This window comes from Boleophthalmus pectinirostris, unplaced genomic scaffold, assembly GCF_026225935.1.
Source record: "Boleophthalmus pectinirostris isolate CB_2022bp ecotype Guang Dong unplaced genomic scaffold, ASM2622593v1 HiC_scaffold_6, whole genome shotgun sequence".
NCBI classification, from domain to species: domain Eukaryota; kingdom Metazoa; phylum Chordata; class Actinopteri; order Gobiiformes; family Gobiidae; genus Boleophthalmus; species Boleophthalmus pectinirostris.
This window is the reverse complement of record NW_026571447.1, coordinates 19,125,481-19,148,245: the sequence shown is the minus strand read 5'-3', so window position 1 is coordinate 19,148,245 and position 22,765 is coordinate 19,125,481. Positions and strand designations below refer to the sequence as shown.

The 22,765-nt window shown below is 39.0% G+C and overlaps 1 protein-coding gene across 3 annotated transcripts in view; it reads left to right on the top strand.

The window, feature by feature from the left end:
• The window catches only part of rims2a (regulating synaptic membrane exocytosis 2a), a 97,589-nt gene that overhangs the window by 50,519 nt on the left and 24,305 nt on the right, over nucleotides 1–22,765 (top strand). The window contains exons 6-22 of one of the 3 annotated variants that reach the window (XM_055163239.1): nucleotides 3,294–3,505; nucleotides 4,526–4,645; nucleotides 5,537–5,636; nucleotides 5,949–6,072; nucleotides 6,230–6,276; nucleotides 6,363–6,475; nucleotides 6,915–6,962; nucleotides 8,753–8,883; nucleotides 9,475–9,667; nucleotides 10,381–10,534; nucleotides 11,453–11,479; nucleotides 12,664–12,732; nucleotides 13,955–14,093; nucleotides 15,226–15,342; nucleotides 16,472–16,657; nucleotides 17,765–17,871; nucleotides 22,165–22,197. In XM_055163239.1, coding sequence (XP_055019214.1) covers nucleotides 3,294–3,505; nucleotides 4,526–4,645; nucleotides 5,537–5,636; nucleotides 5,949–6,072; nucleotides 6,230–6,276; nucleotides 6,363–6,475; nucleotides 6,915–6,962; nucleotides 8,753–8,883; nucleotides 9,475–9,667; nucleotides 10,381–10,534; nucleotides 11,453–11,479; nucleotides 12,664–12,732; nucleotides 13,955–14,093; nucleotides 15,226–15,342; nucleotides 16,472–16,657; nucleotides 17,765–17,871; nucleotides 22,165–22,197 — 1,920 coding nt within the window. Of the gene's footprint in view, nucleotides 1–3,293; nucleotides 3,506–4,525; nucleotides 4,646–5,536; nucleotides 5,637–5,948; nucleotides 6,073–6,229; nucleotides 6,277–6,362; nucleotides 6,476–6,914; nucleotides 6,963–8,752; nucleotides 8,884–9,474; nucleotides 9,668–10,380; nucleotides 10,535–11,452; nucleotides 11,480–12,663; nucleotides 12,733–13,954; nucleotides 14,094–15,225; nucleotides 15,343–16,471; nucleotides 16,658–17,764; nucleotides 17,872–18,422; nucleotides 18,456–22,164; nucleotides 22,198–22,765 lie in introns of all 3 variants that reach the window. The other 2 variants (XM_055163238.1, XM_055163237.1) reach the window with 2 other exon arrangements.

Sequence of the window (22,765 nt, the reverse complement as noted above, 5' to 3'; positions counted from 1 at the left end):
ACTGTTCTCCTCTAAAGGAAAGCAGCGCAGGCCTAGCACTGCATTATTGATGTGGGAGTTTCTGGGTTTCTAGGTAGCAACACAATAGAAATAGGTAAGGTCTAAGGTTTTGTTTTTGTCTTGTAGCTTATGCAGGAAAAGAGGGAGAGCAAACTGCATGAGTATTGACTATAAAGCATATTTTTGGCATTTGCTCATTTATGGTGTTGATATGTGTATGAGTCTGGCCTCACTGACTTGTAACAGTGTTAAACGCATCATTGTCAGATGGACCATTTCCTTCATGCAGAATTATCCTATACTATATGTATACCATATATATCTTATCTTGGTATATTTCGACAAGTAAATATGTGTTTCCAGACTTCTTACATTAAGACCAACCCAGGTTTATTAATGAGGTATTAGTCAACAATTTCAACACTGACAAATTGAAGTGCAGAAAAAGAACATTCTATACCCTGAATATATATAATATTATTGGAATAATGAAAAAACATAATAGTGAGCCACCTCTATATGCATTAAAACAAATAGATAAAAGAAGAATTAAACCTAGACTTAGGCACAAATAAAGTCCCCTGGAGAACCACTGCTGTGATGAGCATGACTTTGAGCTCAACACTGATTTATCTGGACAGTCTTCTCCCTGTGTTTTCCTTCTTATCGATCCAGCGACGTGCAGTTTCATAATACTCCCCAGCAGACAGAGAGGAGGAGGTGCCTAGCTAAGTTAAGCTCACAAGATGGCCTTTATATAGTCACAGACAATGTAGGAATAGGGCTGTGCATGCATTTACAACATAATACATTTACTGTGCAATGTATAACTGACATTTCTGTATTTTGACAAAGTAACTTTATTTGGATTCAAACACAAATAGAGAATATTGTAACTTTTATTTGTACTATTATTAAGGTGCACATGATTTAAAGGTGCGCTATGTGGATTTTCTGATGGATTTTATGGCTTGCCCCCATGGAAATGTATTTTGCTTTGCCTTGAATGTTACACAGCATAGCATTAAACACAAGAAGGCGGTAGGCTCACCAACAGAAGTTACATAATGCACCTATTTCTAACACCTCAGTCTACAAATTTTGAAAGTTCCAACTTAGCTGATCAAATAGCTGTCTCTATTGACCCAAACTTGGCAGTTGATGTGATCTCTACTGCTACTACTAACAATAGCTTAATTGTGAATGAATGAAGCACTAAAATGATAAATCTCTTTTGAACGTCTCGCAAAGAACTAGACAAGACTTCTATTATTACCACATGCTCTGTGAACAAATTCCCAAATAAAGCCCTGAATGAAAATGCATAAAACCTGGGACTGTATCAACTTCATGGCCTAGTGATTGTGTTTAAACATACACAACCTCTTTTCTGCTTTCGCCACTTGAATTGTAGTAAAAACAGCTTCAATAATTAATGATCCAATTAATAGTTTACACAGGTTTTTATTGAGCTGTCAGAGTGATGGAGAGGCTGCTGGTGTTGAACTCAGCCCCTGTGTGCTCCTGTCTTCCACCTGAGTCAGCTCTTTGGGACTGGGGCCTGGGAGCGCAGAGAACAGCAGGCCTGGTCTCACACTGCTGAAGCTCACAATTTATGGCTGTGATGAGTTTCCCGCTCTCCAAAAGCCACAAGGAGTCCAATGGCGAGCAGCGTATAGCTGGCATCATAATGGACATAATGTGTGGGAATAGAAGGAGAATACTGGGCCAACTGCTTTAATCTGTCCTTTTCAGTTGAACAAAGAAGAAAGCGATAGTTATTAATTGGATCTCAAATTAATAATGACAGATTTATTTAACATTTTGTGTGCAATTATTACATATACATTCCTAGTTCAGTTCCATATTAATTAAAGTTATTGTTGTTTTTAGGGTTTTGGGATATGACACAACAGTGAGTCATATCTTTTCCACTGCATTTTGGACTCAGTTAGATTTTTTTCTTATATTAATTTCCTTAAAATAAATGCTTCTTTAATAATTGTCATGTAACACAAAAACAACAAACTTCTTCCTCAGCTGCAGAGGACTGGCTGTGTACCTCTTGATGAAAAAATCACTGACCATTATAAAAGATTACATTACATTTTGATTATTTGTAAAGCCCTGGTGATAATGTTAAATACTTTTTAATTATTTTCCAGTGATCGAATACTAAGCAAAATCACCGAACATCCATTTAGTATATATATTTATCTTTTCTTTTTTCTTTTGACAAAAATATTATTTTTATAAATGTTTGTATGCCATGATTCTAAAGTACATCTTGTAGGTTAACCAGTAGCCATACTCATTGCATGTTCATTGCAAAGCTATTCAAATTTCTGCTCAAATATGCCCAATTAACTGCAGTATAAGTACAGTTAGTTAGTCCTGTACAGTACAGTTGCATATTAGTAGATTCCAGGTCAGATCCTTAGACAGTGTTTCACAGGGTCTTTGCTCCTGACTGTAACTGCGGGTGTGCTGGTGACACTGATGGTCACATTAGCAGCACCTCACTCTGCACACTGCCTGCTCTCTGCACACCGCCCGCTCTCGTGTGCTGGCAGCAGAGCAGGGCTGGAGGCGCATAGGCTAATCACTGCTGTCAGCTGTTGGTTAGAGGCTGTAGAGGGCACAGCCTGTCAGGGGACGTCCATAATGTTTCATCACACTGTCTAATGTTTACACTAAGTATCTGAAGGGCACTTAGCTGATGAATGGAGAACAGTAGTATCAGGTTAAAGGAGTAGTAGTAGTAGTAATTCAAGTAAATACATTCTCTCTGGCCTATAAAGGTATAACTGTACCTCTATGCTACTTTCTGTAAAAAGAAACTACTATACCACATATATAAATACTACAATGTTTATCAGAATGATTTACTCCTACCCTTTATTTGTTCAGACAGCCCATGTCAGCGTGAGGTCTGTGTGAGTGTGAGCCTGAATTCACTGTGCTATAACTGTGTTGGTCTTGTCAGATGTCTTTTGTTGCTGTTTTGTCCTCACTGGGCCCTCTTGCTGTCCTCTCCTGTGTATTCCTGTCCACTTTACAGGAGATTTGGATGGCCACTGGTGGGACCATGCGTCATGGCATAGCAGCGAGGCCTCCCCAATGTCTTTGGTGAGACATGTGGAGCCCTGCCTTGACCCCTGCCCTTTGACCTCATCCCTGTCCCTGTCTCTCTTCTTTCCAACAGTCTGTGTCATTTCATGATTCCGTTGGTTTATTTACACCTTTGCATGTTGTTTTTCTGTTTTCTTTCTGTTTTTATCCCACACCTGTAGGGGACAGTCAAAGGGGAAAAAGACAAACTATTGAGCAGGCATTTATGTCCGAGCCAACACACAACTTATCTGAGAGGCAAAAGAAAATGGTGCGCTTTGGGGGACATTCATTTGAAGAGGACTTGTCTTGGTGTGAGCCACAGGTTAAGGACTCTGGAGTTGATACGTGCAGTAGCACTACGCTAAACGAGGAGCATAGCCATAGTGAGAAGGTACTGAGAATACTAGCCTGCATATTATTATTCATTACACATTCAGACTTTGTTTGCTCTGTCACTAAGTGTTAACAGGTCAGATGATTGACTTTGGATTTTATTTGGCATTTTATAAATGGAATCTTCTGGGCAATCTTTGTTTCTTTTTCTGTTTTGTTTTTCTTCACCTTGTTTGGTGTTGGCTAAAACCTCCTTGGAGCACTTGCTTGCTGCAGTAGTAGTAAAAGACTAGTTCCACCTCTGTGACACAGGAATGTGGGTCTCTCCTAGTTGCATGCTCGTTGTCCTCCGTTTGTTGTGTTCTGCTCTGCTGGTCTGTTTGGAGCTGTAGGAACACTTGTGTAGGACGTCCCTGTCACTGCTGCCCTGTCCCACAGCACCCAACCCATCAGGAACCTGCTGCCTGTACAACTCTCCACTCTCTCTCTGAGCTAAAACCTTCATGGTTGGAAGCATTTAAAATAGGAAAGATTGGATTTATTTGCTCACCAAAATGAGTTTTTCTTTTTCCCTTTCACTGCCACATCTCTAAGTCATCCTCTGTGTGTCTGTTTGATGCTTTAGTCTCTGTTGTCCCTTCCTTCTCATAACCCCATCCTTAACTGGCACCTCATTTTAGGTTTTTGATCACCTTTAACCCTCTCTGCTGTCTGCTCCCGTCACTGCCCTGTGTGATGGTGATGTGTTTGTGTGGTGAAGTTTCTCACTTCACTGTAAGAGCTAGTCTGAGGAGGAGAGCTGGGGCTGCTTGCTTTACTCTGCATGGGGCGCTGCATGATGCTCACTCCCCCCTCACACTAGCAGGTTCCCACAAACTGTAAATTACACACAATCTAGTCTGTTCTTTTACTCCAACTGTACATTACTGCATCAATTAAAATCAATCATTCAGAAACACTTACTGACAGAGTTTGTGTGAACTGTTTAAAAAGTCCCATCACTTAGGACAGTTGTAGTGATCCCATTCTGAGGAATAAGCTGCTAAACAAAAGGTGTATTGTTGCTCTGACCTTGTAGCACCCGGTGACATGGCAGACATCCAAAGATGGAGATCGGCTAATAGGGCGGATCTTGCTCAATAAGCGCATGAAAGATGGAAGTGTGCCTCGAGACTCAGGAGCTCTGCTTGGTCTAAAGGTAAGGTTCATGGCCACATGGAGATATTCAATAAATATAATTTGCCTAATAAAGAACACGTAACCAAGAATAAGATGGAGCAGAAGAGGAATGAATCAAGAGAAACTACTACTGAGAGGTGTTTGGTTGAGTGGCAAAGGCTCAATGACAAAGGTTGTAGTTTGTCACCAGTTGACACCAACAAGAAATTCTAAAATGTGTTCTACAAGCTTTTAAATATACTACCCACCGTATTTGGGTTCTCAGTGTAGGTTTTATAAAAGACTTCTTTATTTCTGCGAATACTATGTCATATGTTTTATACATACACTAAAAGAATCTTTATTTTGAGGGACCCTCCCATGTTGATGCCTCTCGCTGGTGCAGACTTGAAAAAGCTGAGACACTGAGGGGGTGGTGGGAAGGAGTGGAGAGAAGACAGAAGCGAGATGGGGAAAAATCATTACTGATTGAATGAGGCTTCTGAAATGGCATGTTTGTGTCTGCTTAGTGCCTCAGTGCATTTGTGCAGCCTCAGCAGCAGCAGCACATCCAGTCAGTCTATCAGAGCCTCGCCCTCTCTGTCCATCTCTGCTCCTGCATAGTCCACAGCTCCAGCTCCTGCCAGTTACATAAAGCCATTTCATTTAGCAGACCTCCCTAAGCTCCTTTGTATGTTGGCATTCAGCTGCCACTAAGAGGGATTTTTATTTGTATGATGCCCATGTAAGCTGTGTGGAGTGGACTATACTGTGCAACATAAGGCCACCCTCTGTCAGAACCAGCTATAGATATTTTAGGTTTGGGCTGCCCCTCAGTAATTGTGTTACAGTCGCACTTATATCCACTGTTTGGAAGTATTAAAGCCAGTAAGGTCACAGGCTGAAAGTTAACATGTTTTTATTGTTTTAGGTGGTCGGTGGAAAAATGACAGAATCTGGTAGGCTTTGTGCTTTCATCACAAAAGTGAGGAAAGGAAGCTTAGCAGATACTGTTGGACACCTACGACCAGGTAGGAGATCCTATGTCCCTATTCAATGACAGTGTGTAATATACAACACATATGCTGATTTTTGAAATGACACTTACACTTGAGATAGTATCACTGTGCATTTTTTCTGACTTATTTCTCAATTAAATCCTTGTTCAGACATGTATTTGGTTACAATGCACTTTTGTAGCGTTATTACAATACCTTACATATGTGTGTGCAGATATTGTGCCAATTCTGATGTACTAAATTGTGCAGTACAGTACAAAATGAAAGTAGTTATCTTTGACACACCTGTCTCATATTTACAGTTCATTTCTGATGTTTGTGCAGGTGATCAGGTGTTGGAGTGGAATGGGAAGCTTTTACAAGGAGCCACATTTAAAGAAGTTTACAATATAATTTTAGAATCTAAACCAGAGCCACAGGTGGAGCTTGTGGTCTCACGGCCTATAGGGTGAGAGCTTTCACACACCACTGTCCTCTATTGTCTCTAGGCTGTCTCTTCATACATAATCTTTTTACTCAGATGTTACTGACTGTACTTAGTTTTATGGATATAGTTGTGATAATCATTTCAACCAGTTTTTCACAAGCTTTTTTCCATATTCCAGAGATATTCCAAGGATACCAGACAGCACACATGCACAACTGGAATCAAGTATGTTTTATCAAATTATTATGTAAAAATAAACTTTGAGGCATTTTGTTACTACTTAAGAAGGTAAATTTGAAATATCTTTCTAGGTTCAAGTTCTTTTGAGTCTCAGAAGATGGATCGGCCGTCCATCTCTGTCACCTCCCCCATGAGTCCCAGCATGCTGCGGGATGCCCCCCAGTACCTGTCAGGACAGCTCTCAGTAAGTCCCTTTATTTTCTATCACAGCAATACAACATGCTTATGTGGGCAAAAATCACAGCGTGTCTTTGCTTTCAATTCACTTCTGTATCACGAGCCCAGAAAGAGCTGCATATTCAATCAGATCAATGTGTGTGTTGTCCATTCTCTAGTATAGAATCGTCCCACTGTCAGGGTCTGGACAATAGACTTGTTATCCATAAGAAACTTTGGATATAACGGCTGTAAAGTTTTGATTGTTTCTAAATTAAGGTACAATTGCATATACAGGAAAGAGTTATGGATAACATACAGAAAGTCTAAATAGGAAATGTCTGGCTTTACTGTCTCATCTAAAAGTGTATAGTTGTGTTGTTGTGTTTATATTGTATTGTGATTTTTGTTTTGTTTTGTGATTTTTGGTTTTATTGCATATTTGCTGTTTAATTTTGCTTATCCAGAGCCAAAGCCTTAGTAGAAGAACACCGCCTTTTGCCCCTAGGGTCCAGGTAATGGGCCCTGTCTACAGGGCACACTCTCTATTTGGTCTTTGCTCATTGACTGTGGACTGGCCTTTTATTTTCTCATATCTTTAAAATGCATTTCAGGGAAATTGCAGCTTCAAATTTCCCTCATGGTAGTGCATTTTGTCATATCTGTTTATGGCTTTTAAAATATTGTAATATTTACTAATCTAACCCTCATTATTAGACAAAATGTGCATGTTTTTGCAACTGATGTGGGAATCTCTGATTTTGTCTGTTAATGTGAAAACAGAGTGAGCTGTGTTTTCAGTGCGATGTGAACCCAGGTCTGTTTCAGTCCAATCAGCACCACTGATACAGTTACATACATATGTATATTGGCCTTATGGTTTCATTTCGCAGTGAAAATTATTTTAACATTTACTCATAAATACTACTAAATAAATACTTTCATATTAGTATAAATGCTAATAATAGTTGTAGTTATAAATGCAAATACAGTATCAACTGACAATAAGCAAATTGTACCTGCCAAGTATAGTTTTTATATTATTGTTATACCTTTTCTCCTGTTGGACTTTGCTAGTGCTTTGTATAGTCTCCTCATTATAACTTCAACTCATGAATAACATATGTCTTATTCTGAAACATAGTTTGGACAGAGGCCCAAATATAAAAACATAATAACCCAGACTAGGTAGCTGCATCATGATTAGAATACCTAGTAAGCATTGTCCAATTTAACTATAATTATAGATTCAAGTTGAATTGGCCTACTTATGAATGTTTGAAAAACAGATATATAGTAAAACAGTAATTATATTTTCAAATATCATTGTCAACGGTGTCTACTCTATACAAATGTGAAAGTCAAACAAAATGGTGTTGATTGCTTTTTGGTATCAATTGGCATTAACCAATTTTGTAGCAGTAGTTTGTGTGGATAGCCTCACATATTCTACATTATCCCTCTCTAACTGTGTGTGGTGTAAATGTGGGATAAACCCAGAGCCATAAACCGGTACAATTTGTTTCCTGCTGAGCCTTCTCTGCCTTCTGGCCTAAATCAATACTTTGGATTGTCTTGAATGCTCTCCTGCATGTGCAGCTGTAGTTTTAGTCCAGACGTTTCATTTCATTTTTGTTTTAAAGAAGTATGGATGGTAACTTAGAAGTTTTACCCTTTTACACATTCTGTTTAAACAGATTTCTTCTAAGTGTCTTCCTCAGAGTCCATACTTCTCTTGCGTGGTTTGGCAGCATGGCTGATTGATGCATAACAGGCTCATTAACTACCATAACTGTGAGCTATTTGAGACACATCATCTGTATTAGTTCTGTCAAATTAGCTGAAAGTACCTGTTATTTACAACTGCGGAAGCTAACTGCTGTCACCTGAGTAAAAATAAACTATATTTCAGCTGTATTACCTTCTTGAATTTATCTATCTTGATTTTATTTCCCAAGACTATACGATGTTATAAAAAGCAGAATTGTCAGATTTCTACTGTACTCTTTTACTGTGGAACTTAATATAGCTGAAATTTATTTATACCTAGTTGGCAGCGATACATTTTTGACTGAGATTCCCTTTTCCTAATTATTCACAGAAATATTTATTCTGTATTTCACTTTTTAATTGACTGACTTTCCACATCCTGTGAAAAATATGAGATGATTATATTATACATTCTTGAGGAAAAGACTAAAAGTTAAGAACATTACAAAAACTTTAAAGGTCTGTTTGTAATTATTATTGACTACTTTCACAACCAACAATTTATTAGCAGGCGGCCTCTGCTCTGCCCCTACAGGTCAAATTGTGGTATGACAAAGTGGGCCATCAGCTCATCGTCACCATCCTGGGCGCCAAAGACCTACCCCCCAGGGAAGATGGCCGGCCCAGAAACCCCTACGTCAAAATCTATTTCCTACCCGACAGAAGGTAAGAACAGGAGTTGTTACTGGATGTCATAGGAATAGAGACACTGTCTCCCTCCTACACTATAGTTTAAAATAAATGTGTGTTATTGTGGTATAATAAGAGCAACTAAGATACTTCTACAAGACCTCTACAAGAGCTGCTGCAGTCAATAGCAGTAGTGGAAATAATAGTTGTAATTGTGGCAGTAATACTTGTGGTAGTTATAGGAAAAGTAGTATTAGATATTAGGTATTTTGTTTTCTCATAAATGTGTCAGAAGTACTTACATTTACAGTTTTTCAAGCAATATTATGGTAACAGTATTAAGTGTAATCTCTACTTATACTTGAGTAACAATACAACATATACTTTTCTAGCCCTTGCTATACTTTCCACCTTAAGCTTTTATGACTTTTTTTGCAAAGATTATATTTACAAGGGAACCTTTTGGCAAGTAGAATATTTCAGGCAAAATATATAGACTCGTTATAAATGAAAAAATTTAATTGTTTAATTGTCTCACCTTCTTTCCCTTGCATGCCACAGTGCTGTGCTGTTCTGTTTTGTGGTGTATTCGTGGCTCTTCTCTGTCATGATTGTAAATAAAAACAGTTTGAATTATTGTTCCTCCAGTGACAAAAGCAAGAGGAGGACAAAAACAGTAAAGAAATCCTTAGAGCCCAAATGGAACCAAACCTTCATGTATTCTCCGGTCCATCGACGGGAATTTCGGGAACGCATGTTGGAAATTACGTTGTGGGACCAAGCCAGGGTGAGGGAGGAGGAGAGTGAATTTCTAGGAGAGGTAAGGCAAGCTTTATACATCCCAATAAATTCTGCACATTTGTGTAGCAGTGGAACAAAAAAAGAAGAATTTTATTATTTGTACATTTACATGTATTCATTTTTATTTTATAATATTATATTGTCTGTATACATGAAAAGTTGCTTTTCATTGTCAGTTACTCCTCACAGTTCATGGTGATAAGCTTTTTAAAAACTGCTGCACACACTCATTCATACTAAGGTATCTTGCCTAAGATACACAAGGATTTCAGCCAACAATCTTCTAGGTCCCAAATGTGACCTTCATTTTACTCATATACTTTAGTTTTGAAATACTCAACATTTTCCAAGAGCTCACATAAAAAATAGGCATGCCATGAAGTTGTACACCATTAAAACACCCTTTTATTCCAGATGTGAGAAGGGGTTGATTTAACTCACTTAAGGCTCATGGTTGTGGTGTTAGGTCTCACTCACCAAGATATATTAATAAATGTGTTAAATTTTTCATCTACATATTCTCACAGGTTATACAATAGACCACCACCTACAATGGGGAGTGAATGAATAATGGATACAATTGTAAAGCGACTTTCAGTGTCTGTAAAAGTACTATAAAAGTGCATTATTATTAATATATAAGCTTTTCTTAATTGTGTGTATTGGGGCATGCACATAACCCGCTCATTTGTCACATTGCAGATATCATTGCTGTCTTTGCTGTTTTTGCAGATTCTCATAGAGCTGGAGACGGCTCTTTTAGATGATGAGCCACATTGGTACAAACTGCAGACCCACGACGTGTCCTCCATTCCACTCCCACGCTCCTCCCCCAACACGCAGCGCAGGCAGCTCCACGGAGAGAGCCCTACGCGCCGGTTACAAAGTATGTGCATTCCATCACCAACCACAAACTCTAAAACCTGTCCTTGTGTCATTACTATACTGTACTGGTTATGTGAAATATGGTAATGCATGAAAGTACTTTTCATATTATGTTGAGATGTCTGTTTATAGATAATCGTAACAGTTGTAGCAGATGTAGTTTCTTTACTTCAGACAGGAGAGCTGTTTATCTCCTTAACATGTTTCAGCTACATTTGACATAACAAAAAGGAAGGATTTAATCAGTTAAACTAAGAATGCAGAATGAGCTTTTAAAAAAAAACTATATCACTTCTCAGTGCATTTTCCATTTTTCTGAAAATATCCTACAGAAATAGATCTTGTATATCTTAAAGGTGCACTGCACAACGTTTCTGGTTAAGGTTACTTATACCGCATTTTATCATAGTATGGCATTAATCAAATATATATTCAGTTACATGGGTTTTTATTGCTCAAAAACACATAAAACATACATTCTTACTTGAGGGTGGCCAGCTTGCCTCCATGGATATAGGAAAGTATAATGCCAGACTGTACAACATTCAGGTAGAGCAATGAGAAATGAATCATGGTAATAAACAGGTGGCGGACCTGCCACTAGAAAAGCTGCTCAGTGCATCTTTAACTACTCCTCCTGTATCCATTTGGTCAATTTGATTGAAGTGTAAATTGTCCTTTATATATCTTATTAGCCTTCATTGTCCAAAGTCTGGAGTGTATCCCTTCAAATGCCCATAGTTGCAGGAATAGTGTCCAACCACGAGAAACCCGTAATTACTGACAAATGAAGCTTGACGTATAGGCTACTTGAGCTAATGGCTATGTGATTGCTTTAACACTAGCCACATTTAGCTTAGCTCATGCATACTGTATTTGCTACTGGTGCCACATCAACATACTGCTTGTGCTTTCACAGGCAAAGGCTCTGGTTCACTTAACTCAGGTAAAGGAGCTCTATGGAATAACTGCGTGTTCTCCTTTCCTCTTCAAAGACACACCTCTGTGCTCCTGTTCCCGAGGCCCTTCCCTGAAAGATGCATGTTTCTGTTGAATTCTATTTATTTATTTATTTTATTATTTGAGTCCATTGACTACAGAGACATGCAGCCTTCAGGGATGTTGGTTTGAGACAGTGTTTTACCTATTTGTGCCTCAGCCTTTTGACTATGTGATCATCCTGGACCCCATTATAGAGTGTCCTGCAAAGTTTGAACCTCACCCCAAATGTCAGATATCTATAAACTAAACTATTTGTCTTTCCTTTTGTGCTATTTACTGTGAACCACAACATTTTCCCTGTATAAATCATATCCTACTTTATTTGTAGTTTTGTGGCATAGTAAAATTGCCTTAATTTAGATTTGGTTGTAAAGAATGAATATAGGGGTGGTGAAAGAGCTGATCAAGTCTCAGGTAGATGGCACTAAATAAGGAAGCAGCCATAATTGAGGTTAAAGGTCCTATTTTACACAAAATTTACTCTTGTGGGCTTTAAGCCATGAATGCTGCTACCTCCTCAAAAACATACTCTTGAGTTGTGTTTTGTTTCATTCACACATGTTTGAGTAACCTGCATTATTTGTCTATGTACATCTCCAAAGCTCAAAATGCCATGAAGGAGTAGTTTTCAAGTTAACAGCTACTTTTGGTTTAGTAGAGTTTGGCAATTCCAAGGCTTAAATGAGTTTAAAAACACAGTGGAGCACTTCCTGTATTACCACATGACATCACAAGATGGATCAGATTTTCTGTTAGAGAGAACTCAACCTGAATATGCAGGGTTTGTGTGTTAAACATGTGCAAATGAAACAAAACACAACAACATTGTAACAGAAGAAAATAGCATAATATAGGCAAAAGAGGATTTTGAATGATGAAAGTCAAATTGATTTTAATAATAAGTAAATCTTTTTAATTGTTACATTTCATTATGATTTGTATATGTATTTACTGATTAATTTAATGACACAAACTACACAAAAATCCCAAACTTATTTCTTAGTAGTTTGTAGACATCTTCATAAGGGAGGCACGGAAACATGCCAGGGAAACTGGGACTAATTTGATGTTCTGTCTGTTTCTTCTCCCTCTCTTTGCTGCTGGCGTCTTTCTTTGTTCGTGTCTCAGGATCCCAAAGGATAAGTGACAGTGAGATCTCAGACTATGATTGTGAGGATGGGGTTGGCGTCATAACAGGTTTGCACTTTGCTCTTTTACATAATTGTAAATGTCTAACACAGTGACAGCCTCTTTCATATCTGCATATTAATCATAAAAGGTTAAACATGCCTATAACCTTTACATAGGGAAATGCTGCAACCATTTCAGGAGAAGCTGTTTTAGCTTCTGTCTACCTTTATACTCACCAAGGTTCAGACAGCACACCCACACTGCTCTCATATAAGGACACACTGTTACCAGAGGAAAATAAACACAAGAATTCATCCAAAATGAGTTTATTTTAAATACGTTAACCATATAGTGGTACACATGATTATTCAGTCATGTATAAAGGTCCTATATAACACAAAATTGAGTCTTGTGAGCTTTAAGTCATATTATAGTTATAAAGTTACCTTGTGTTTTGTTTTATTCACACGTTTGAGTAATCCTGCATTATTAGTCTATCTACATTTCCAGAGCTCAAAATGCTCTGTTCCACCTTGTGATGTCATGAAGCAGTAGTTATCAAGTTAACAGCTACCTTTTACCTTTAGTTCAGTAGAGACTGTCAATTCCAGGGCTGAAATTATCCAAATGATTCTAGTAAAGGTGTATGAATTAAAAAAAAAAAACACTTCTTGTATTACCACATGACATCACAAGGTGGAACTAAGTGTTTTCTGCTTGAGCCTAAATATGCAGGATTTGTGTGTTTAACATGTGTGATTAAAACAAAACACAGCCCCAGGTATGTTTGTGATGAGGAAAAAAACATTATAACAGATCAGAAAATAGCATAATATGTGTTCTTTAAACATTCAGGCTTGTTGATATGAGTATATGTATAATTATATGTCTAATACTATATTGGCTGGAAAGGGATACGAGAGTGCAGAGTTGCTGATGTTACTATAGCACGGGGAAATCCTCCTTTAGCCTGTTTAATATTCTGGTCACCTTCTCACTGTCTCACCATGCCAGTCCCTGCTCTTCACCGACAGTAAAGGGAAACCCCCAATGGTTGTCTCTGGGTACATTCACTCAGTCTGTACCAGATATATAGACTCATTATATCACACTACTAGAAGTGTTGTATGCATTCAGGTTTATTCTTAATACATGAAGATTGTTTTTATCTGTGTTTATTCAAATCAAGACATCTCAAATGCAAATTTATTAATTATAGGTTTAATAGATGTAACAAAATGAACATTTTAAGTGAAAAGTATAACACTCTATTCCATTGTCCTCATAGACTACCGTCCAAATGGCAGAGATTTCCAAAGCTCCACATTGTCTGTCCCTGAGCAGGTGATGTCATCTAACCACTGCTCACGGTCGGCAGACATCAACAGGGCGCGCTCTCGCTCTCCTAGTGTCCCTCCACCATCGAGGTAACTAGCACGCAAACAATATCCACTGACTAGTGTGTAGCCACCAACAAATGAAGGTATAGTAGTTAGCATGCTTTATATAATGTTACGAGATAAGATGCAGCATTCTTACCCATAACACAAAACTCAAATAGTGCCAGATTCTAACTACTTTCAGCTGGATTCACTTTTTATTGTATTTTTTATATTTTGTGTTTCTCAGACTTGCCTTGTAACACACACAGTGAAATGTCCCAGACAGTGTATATCTTGAGTATTGTATACTCAAGACAACACTTGAGTGTTTACTAGGTGAACATGACATGCAACTGTGCTTTAGACTATTTGATTAAATTTTAGTTTTAGCATCTTCTTGTAACCATATAATTCAACATGTCTACAAATATGTAAATGCTTTTCCTTAATGCTTACTTAAGGAAAGCAAAACACGATGGCTCTTAAGTGCAAGTGTTAAGTTGAAGGCTATCACATGATTTCTGTGTAACTGGCATTTATTTTAAGCTAAAAAAAAACCTCACAGACCAGGAATCTACATATACATATTTCTATTTACAATAGGAAACAAAATGATCTGTATTTCATGAATTTTCTTGGAGTAAAGGTTTCCATTACCATGACTCTCTGCCATGTCATCTGCCTTTTCAAAATGCCCATGTCAAACTTTCCTACAAGTCCTCTCCTGCTCTCTGTACACTAACCCTGATTCATTGGTCAGCCATTTCTTCTTTCTCCTCCTCCTCTGTCTGACCCTCAGCTCCATCTCAAATCCATATGTTCTCCTTCCTCCATGTGTTCGCAGCCATTTTCTCTCCCTACCTCGAACCAGACATACTCAGCATCTTGGTGATCCTCAGCAGGACCCCAGGTAGAACTTCACCTCCTCATGCATGCAGCCTTCACTCCCTTCACCCCTCACACCCATACATGATCCTTTTTATTTTCCTACTGTAAAACTGTAATGTCAGAATATATGGGCTACTAAAATCTGCATACCTATTTAAAACAGTTTAGATGTGGCTATGAAGTTTTGTCCAGCAGAGATTGCAGTTGTTGTGTAGATCAGTAACATTAATAAATTTGAGATCCCCCGCCTTCATCAACTCCCCAAATAAGTTGTGATTTTTTTTGCCAGCCGCAACCATCGCGTGTACCCTATCTGCAGAGAGGAGGCAGTCAGGTTACTGCGTTCCACTAGGATGTCCCGAGCCTACTCTGAGGGTGCCTACTCCTCCGACTATGACTTTGAGAGGTATTGACATGCACTGCTAAGGCATCTGTGCATCTGCCATCCTGTGGTCCCCGCAAATTGTCTGTCGTCCATCTTTGATTTCTCCGTGCTTACTGGTGATGACAGAAGTGATATCCTGTTTGATATCGGTCCTTAGAGGGGTCATCACGGCTCTCAAGTTGTGTAGGAGACTTGAGTCCTGACACAACTGCCTCTGTGCAGAGGCCCAGAGCTACACTTGTACTTGTTTTCAGATGTTGGCTGCTCGTTGTGGTAAGGGCCACAGTCTGATTGTTTGTTGACATCCTTCTTTATGTCCCCATATACATGACCCCGGTACCAGTTTGTTAATCAGTCTTGTCTTTGTAAATTTACTGGCCATCTATCTCCCTGGACAGTGCCACCTCAGAGTGTCACTGAAATAGCCCAAACACCATCTCAGTTCACGTTGGGTGATGGTTGTAAACTATATGAAATGTAAAAGGAAATGTTGTGTTTCTGCTGGACAAATTTTCATGCTGTGCACACAGTACATTTGGTGTAGTTTAAATATGTTTGACCCTCTATGATGTGAAATATGTGTAATAGCAATGTCAATTACCCTGTTGTGTAGAATGTTTAACCTGCTTTGTTCTTGCAGCTTAGAGGATTTTCACTGTCACAGCTGTGCCAAATACAGAATTTAATTCACAACTTATTTTTAAAGACACCTTTCACTGTTTCCCTTTTACCTAAATGTGTGTGTGTGTTTAACACCTCACTCACCTTTTGCACCTCAGCATACAGTGCCTCTCCACAGTTTCAGTTTGAACAGTCTAAGGCAACTTTTACAGTAGAGCCAGAACCACCTTCATACCTATTTTTGCAGTTGCATTTTCTAGCTAGGTGATATCTGTGCCTGTGATTATGAAGTATTTAGGACAGTTTACGGTGTACTCCATTGCACATACTGGACCTAGACTAAAAACTCTATGGGGCAGTTGTACACATTCACCTATTGCAGTACATCTGTGCTTAATACATAGTTCATACAAAGCCACGTCTGATTCCTTGTTTGATGGCACCTTGTTTGATGGTGCGTTCCTGCCAGTATCTGTCCCAGCTTGAGGGCCCCACTGAGTGCCTGCCTATCTCTCAATAAACTCTTTAGGAACCATGGAGCCATGGATAGGCACGAGTATCACATCAGGTCCCGCTCTGCAGACCAGCGGCCCACTATAGAGCGGCCCTCGCCCCGCTCACGCTCCACTGAACGCCCCCACGACTCTTCGCTCATGAGGTCCATGCCGTCTCTGCCATCTGGGAGGTCTGCTCCTCCCTCACCTGCCTTGACGAGGTGTGACCCGACTGGAGAAGCTAACGACTCACTGTTATTGCAGTCATATATTTTAGCTATGCAATCATTGCACTAAGGTGTGCTTTTTTTTTTATTGACAGACACCAGTAATGCGTAATTACTACCAGTAAAATAGTCTTTTTTGCTTGTCAGTTCATTGCTGGTGAGTTATATCCCAATTACATTTGGCGTTCAATAGCTAGTAGCTAGTAAAGTTTTTTTACTTGTTCTTTGCAAAATAGTTTTGGAAGTTTATCTGTTCATTGTAGCTGCACCTTTATGCAATGTGCATAGCTAAAATCCAGCTAATAAGCTAAAGCCCCTGTCCAAGAGCCCCCACTCACCTAACTAACTCAGAGAGTTAACAGAAAACCACTTCACCGCCACCCTCTTCCCAACATCCACCACCTCCCCCTCACAACTACCCTCCTCCACCCACTTTATGTTCGTCCCCAAAAGCTCCCGTGCTGTGTTTTCTTTGCACATGATCCGGGCTTAACAATGTCACACTGTAGAGGTAGTGCTAAGTTGTTTTGATTTAGACCACACTGCTGATACACGTGTGCGTATAGCAGTGATGGAATACATTTTGTTTTGGTTTCATTACTAACATGGACTGAAGCTGTAGATTTTGTAATGGCATCCTGTTCTTTTGTGTTTTGTGTTCAAGCCTTTTGGGGACAGCCTGATCGCATGGTCACACTGGTCTGCTGGTTCTGCATCAAAGTTTTTCTCTTTGCAGCTTTTGATGAGTCAACAGTACATGCGATTCACATTTATGACTGCAGCTCAGATCCCTGTAATCGATGTACCCCCCATGCCATGTGCCAACAATCATGCTGTATATGTGTTTTTTTTTTGTTTTGTTTTTTTTTGTTGTAGTTCCCTGCAAATATTACTAACTTTTGTGTTTACATTCCTGGATGTAAAGGTGCTGTGCCAGACTTTTACATTCACAAATGTAACCACGCAGGTAGCATTTCAGTTTCTCCCCAATATACTGTACAGTATCTTTACTTACACTAAGGCAATGAGCTAGCCTAAAGCCCCATTCACTTTCTATTGTATTATGCTAATGCTACTGTCAAATGCTTTATGTTTATCTAGGGCTCATCCTCGCAGCGGCTCAGTCCAGACCAGTCCTACGGGTACGCCAATGTCCAGTAGAAGAGGTCGGCAACTTCCGCAACTTCCACCGTCGGGCAAAGACAGAAGTAAGTCTGATCAATTTTATGACTTGCACTATTGCGGTAATAGTGGTTCTCTTGGACTCTTTTGGAGCTACACAGCTTTGTAATGGATTAGGGAAGCTTGATATCATTCAGTAAAAATCAGTTCATGGGCTGGCTATACAGTGCTGTGCAAAAAAATCTTTGAAACATATTAAATAGTTAAAATTCTTTGCATGAAAATATGAAGATTAATTATGGCCAAGGATGAATTTAGTAATTTTAACCTTTATGATTGTTTAGAACCAGGAATGTTAGTTAAATCTATTTAGTTACAAAATTAGCTGCAAATAATAGTTTTAGTGCATTCTTTACAGTTTGTGGCTCACTGGGAAGAGCATATTCCTCTTAACTGGAGGATCTTGAGCCTTTAGCTAGTATTTTTTTCATTGTGAGGAAGAAACAGAACCAAACTCTCCAAGATCTTTGCGCAGTACTGTATATGATTCGCTTTATTATTTTTGTATCACTAGTAATTATTTTTTCTTAACCATCCATAACATCTCTGCTCGGTTACTTTCCCATTTGTCTAACAGAAGATGGAGACGAAGGGATAGAGCCTTGTGAAGGTCTGTACTTCAGAACTGTGTGGGTTTGGCTTCTCAGACTGGAAAGTGCTACCCGTGGCTCTTTTCACTCTGGAGCTTAAAACCTTGTCTGCAACGGCGGGTGGCTACCTTCAGTTTACTTCCTCCATTACTGCCCTCCGCTGCAGCATGCATCATCATATATTGTCCAAATATCTTGTACCACTGTGGTTGTCTGTTCCTTAAGGCCTGTCTCGAGCCTGTTGCTGATTGTGGTAGTGCTGTGTTCCTCTCTGTCCCTATTTTTGAAGGTGTAGTCATTGTAAGATGGTTATAGTTGGTTATAATTGTTGACTGATTTGGACTGCTGAGAGTCTTTCCAAAATGTAAACCGAAAACTGACTTAGGGACTTAAAACATATATTTTCTTTTACTCTTTTGCTCCTCAGCACTCCTTTAAACATTGCTCTGTATTGTAATTGTGACTGTCTTGGTTATGAAAAAGTCTTAAAACAACTGAAGCCATATATAAGCCGCATTTAGGTCATACACTATTCTGAATAATAACTAGTTGGTTATGTCTTCTCACTAGTTGTGTTACCTTTCCTTGACTACCACTTTGCATTTTCTCCTTATTCCATTGCCTGTGTATCTGGTCACTTTCCTGTCTCTCTCCTTTCCTGTTTTCTGAGAAGCTTGTTGGTGGCAGTGTGTGGGCAGTGGGGGGAGGTATTGATCTAACCTTGTGCTGTAGCTCCCATAGAGCCACGCAACACTGGACTTATGCAATGCAAATGTGTGAGAGACTCCAGTGTATGCTTAGCTGTTTATCGACTATAGATCCACTCTATATCATGCTGATTATGTTCTAGGGTGGTTGTATTCTCTCTCTTTTGTGCCTAAATGCAACCATTTCATCACTTTAAAAGACCCCCATAATGAATTTTAAATATGCGAGATGCAGTTTAGAAAATGTGTATGCACTTTTAATACACTAGTTAATGTTTAAAAGAGATAACAACATGAAGCTCTTTTTGTTAGGAGTATAACATATTGTAAAATTTCACTAGGTCTGTCACAGTAATACTATATTAAGCTATTATAAGTTGGAACAATATATTTTGGGGGTTGGTATTTATCATCTGCACATTTTCTTTGCACTACTCAGAAAGTTTTGGTTATTTTTTGGCTATATGGTGAGATTTAAGATGTAAATGTTTGAATTAATAGCTGTATATTCATTGCAGCTCATGTTTTTTAAAAATATTGAACATTTAGAATAGTTTTTGTGGTTTAAATCTGCTTTGTTATCATGTCACTGATATAAATAAGTTTAAATATTATCAAGCATTGTCTATATGTACTTAATCTACATATCACAGTTCAAGGCCTAAATCTTACATGCATTATAATTTTGATTGTACACTGCACAGTGTACTAACTAACTTGTGTTAGTTACAACTTGACCTTGACAACCTGTAACTGCTATGTCAATTACATATCAATCATTGTGCAAGAAGAAGTGCAATGATGAGTGTACGTTTGTGAATGGTGTGATTTAAAGGAGTCTTCTTTTTTGAAAAGCTGTAGTGCCAGAGCCAGAGGAGAAACCCCAAGCTCCGCCGGTAAATGGTCGGAAAGGCAAGTCCAGTGTGGGGTGTAAGTTTGCTGTGAGTTTGCATTGTGTGGACCATTATTGAGATGAGCTAGTTTCAGATGTGTGTTTTGCAGTGTTGGCTTATATGTGGTTTTAAGTAGCAAGTGGTACTGTTCATATATGTGTCTTTATTTTGTGATTATTAATTTCTCATTGACTTTATTGTAAATCAATTCTGGACAAATCCACAAAAAAACAAAAAACAAATACTACATACATTCCCAGATATCTTAAATATATTCAGACTATGTGAAGCAATTACATGATTATTAAAACCCTGCAAATGTTGACAGTTTGAATTTTGATGATGTTATAAACTGAATTGTAGTTACCCAGCATGTCCAGCAGATGGCACTGAGTCTACAGTTGTTTAACAGGAGCTGTTCATGTTGCTAGTGCTGAAGTGTGTTTTTCAAACAGTTCTCAACAGCTAAGCACCAGTTGCAAAAATGATGAATACTGTGGAGATGGCTGCATTGTGTTTTATTATAGATAAGTGTTATATACCACTGCTGTCCAGTCCCAATATTTGGTGTACATGTATTTCACTGTAGAGGTGACCTGGGAGGACCAGCAGAAAGGCCTGAATGGGTCAATGTCTGATGGAGGGGCACAGCCAGTCCCTTCTCTGAATGATGCAGGTTGGTGGTTTGGTGTGGATCTCTGACTTTTGAAACTTTATTTTTACCGAAATACCAGGCTAAACATGCAATGACATTTTAATTTCTTATAAATTAGTTTGCTGTTGCTTGGGGACAGCTGCTTTTTTATAAGGATAACAGGGCCCTGAGTCCTGAATATGCACCCAAGCTGTGAAGTAGTTTTGTTCTTGGACCTATATTACGCAAAGACTACTGCAAGTCATTTGACAGTTACTCAAGTCGGCCTCTGGATGGTGTCCTGGTTTTCTGTTTTCTCTTGTGTGGTTTACTGTGTTTGAATATTATGTGATTTACAATAATACCTTCACCACTATTCGTAGGCACACATTCATATAAAGGGGATATGTTACAGGAAATTGTTAACTGATTACAAGTAGCTTTCATCTCCACACACTGGCCCACATGGCAGTCTGACACCTCATTGTTTATGCTAATGCAAATGAGCTTGAGATGGGATGGAAATTAAATGTGACTCCAGTGTTTTTATCACCCACCACATGTATTTGCATTTGCACTTTTTACAGGAACATATACTAGGGCAAAACAACCATAGTGGAAGTTTGTAATAGTCCAGTATTTTTTGTTGTACGTTACTCTGAATTGTGATACTTTTGTCATTTTATTTCAGACACATTTGTTGTTGAAAAGTGAAACTGTGCTGTTGTAACAGGACCTATCATAAGTTATGGTTACATGTGCGTCAATATGACCTCAACACACTATAGAAGCTCTATGCAAAGCTCTTTCCTACACTATATAGAGTTTACTTTGTTCAGCAGTTTGGATTCTCTCGAGGTGTAGCTGGCTCTCTCTTTTGTGTGCTTGCTGCTCTGTGCTTTCAGTTTGTGTTGTTTTGTTACTTTTTTTTATTATAGCTTTTTTTCTTATTACTTTATTTTTTTTCAGGCCTGGTTTCCCACAGACTTTGCCCCATGCAGATTCAAGTTCACTTCTCTAACCCCACCCCTCTTCCCTACCCTTCTACCTCCAAGGACTCCAGTCTCTCTCTGGGTGGCCAGCTCTGGCGCATTAACATCTCTTTACTATTTCAGCTCTATTTTCTTTAAAAGCACAGAACCTCACCCACCAGTCCTCCCTCTTCTCTCTAATTCTCTGATAACTAAACTCTTGTAGCCCCTACCTCAGCCTCTCCCAGCTTTTCCTTCTGTGCCCATGGTGAAATTTTGTGTTTTGGTGTATCTATGATTTCTTTGTGTGTTCTGTGTTTGTTGTGTGTTGTTTTGTCCATTGTTGTGTCGTGTTCTTCTTGTATTGTGTCCCCTCTCATCTCTGTCATCCTGACCTTTGACCCCTCTGGATGGTCATGTGATGGTGCCCCTCTTGTCCCCCGCGTGCCCCCTCCTGTGTGCGTCCTCTCTCATCCATCTCCCTCTCCTCTGTCTGTGTCTGTCCATCTGTGATGTGACTCCAGAAGACACGGACTCACCAGGTTGGACCAGCTCAGGTCTGTCCCTACTTCTCTCCCTCCTGCCCCCTCCTCCTCTCTGTTTGTACCCCCCACAGCCTCTTCATCTCACTCAGCTTTAATTTGCCAGTCTTGATTTTAAGGTTTGCTTCTTTATTTTTGTACACATGAACCAGACGTTTAAAGCTTTTTTATTTTGCTCTTTTGGTTTATGTGGAAGGACTAGCTGGGCTTCAGATTTTCTAGTGGTGAGAATGTATCTGCCAACTTTAAACTAAACATCAAAAATGTTAATGACCAAACCAAATGACCCTATAGCCCAGTTGAACCCTAATCTCTAATATGTCTAATTGGAGTAAATGGAGTTTGTTCTGTCTGCTGTGCTTTGAATTGCTCTTTGGTCATTGCTCCATTGCTTTTTATTTCAACGTGTCTCTGTGACACTGATTCACTCTTTGTAGCATGGCACTTGCACATATTGTGAAAGCTCACTTCACTTTTCCATTGCCATCATTTGACACAAAAGTAGAGACAGAGAGCTGGTGGAGAAATAAGAGCTACTGTGCACTGAGAAATCCAGTTGTGTTTGGGCTGATCTGTTACTGAT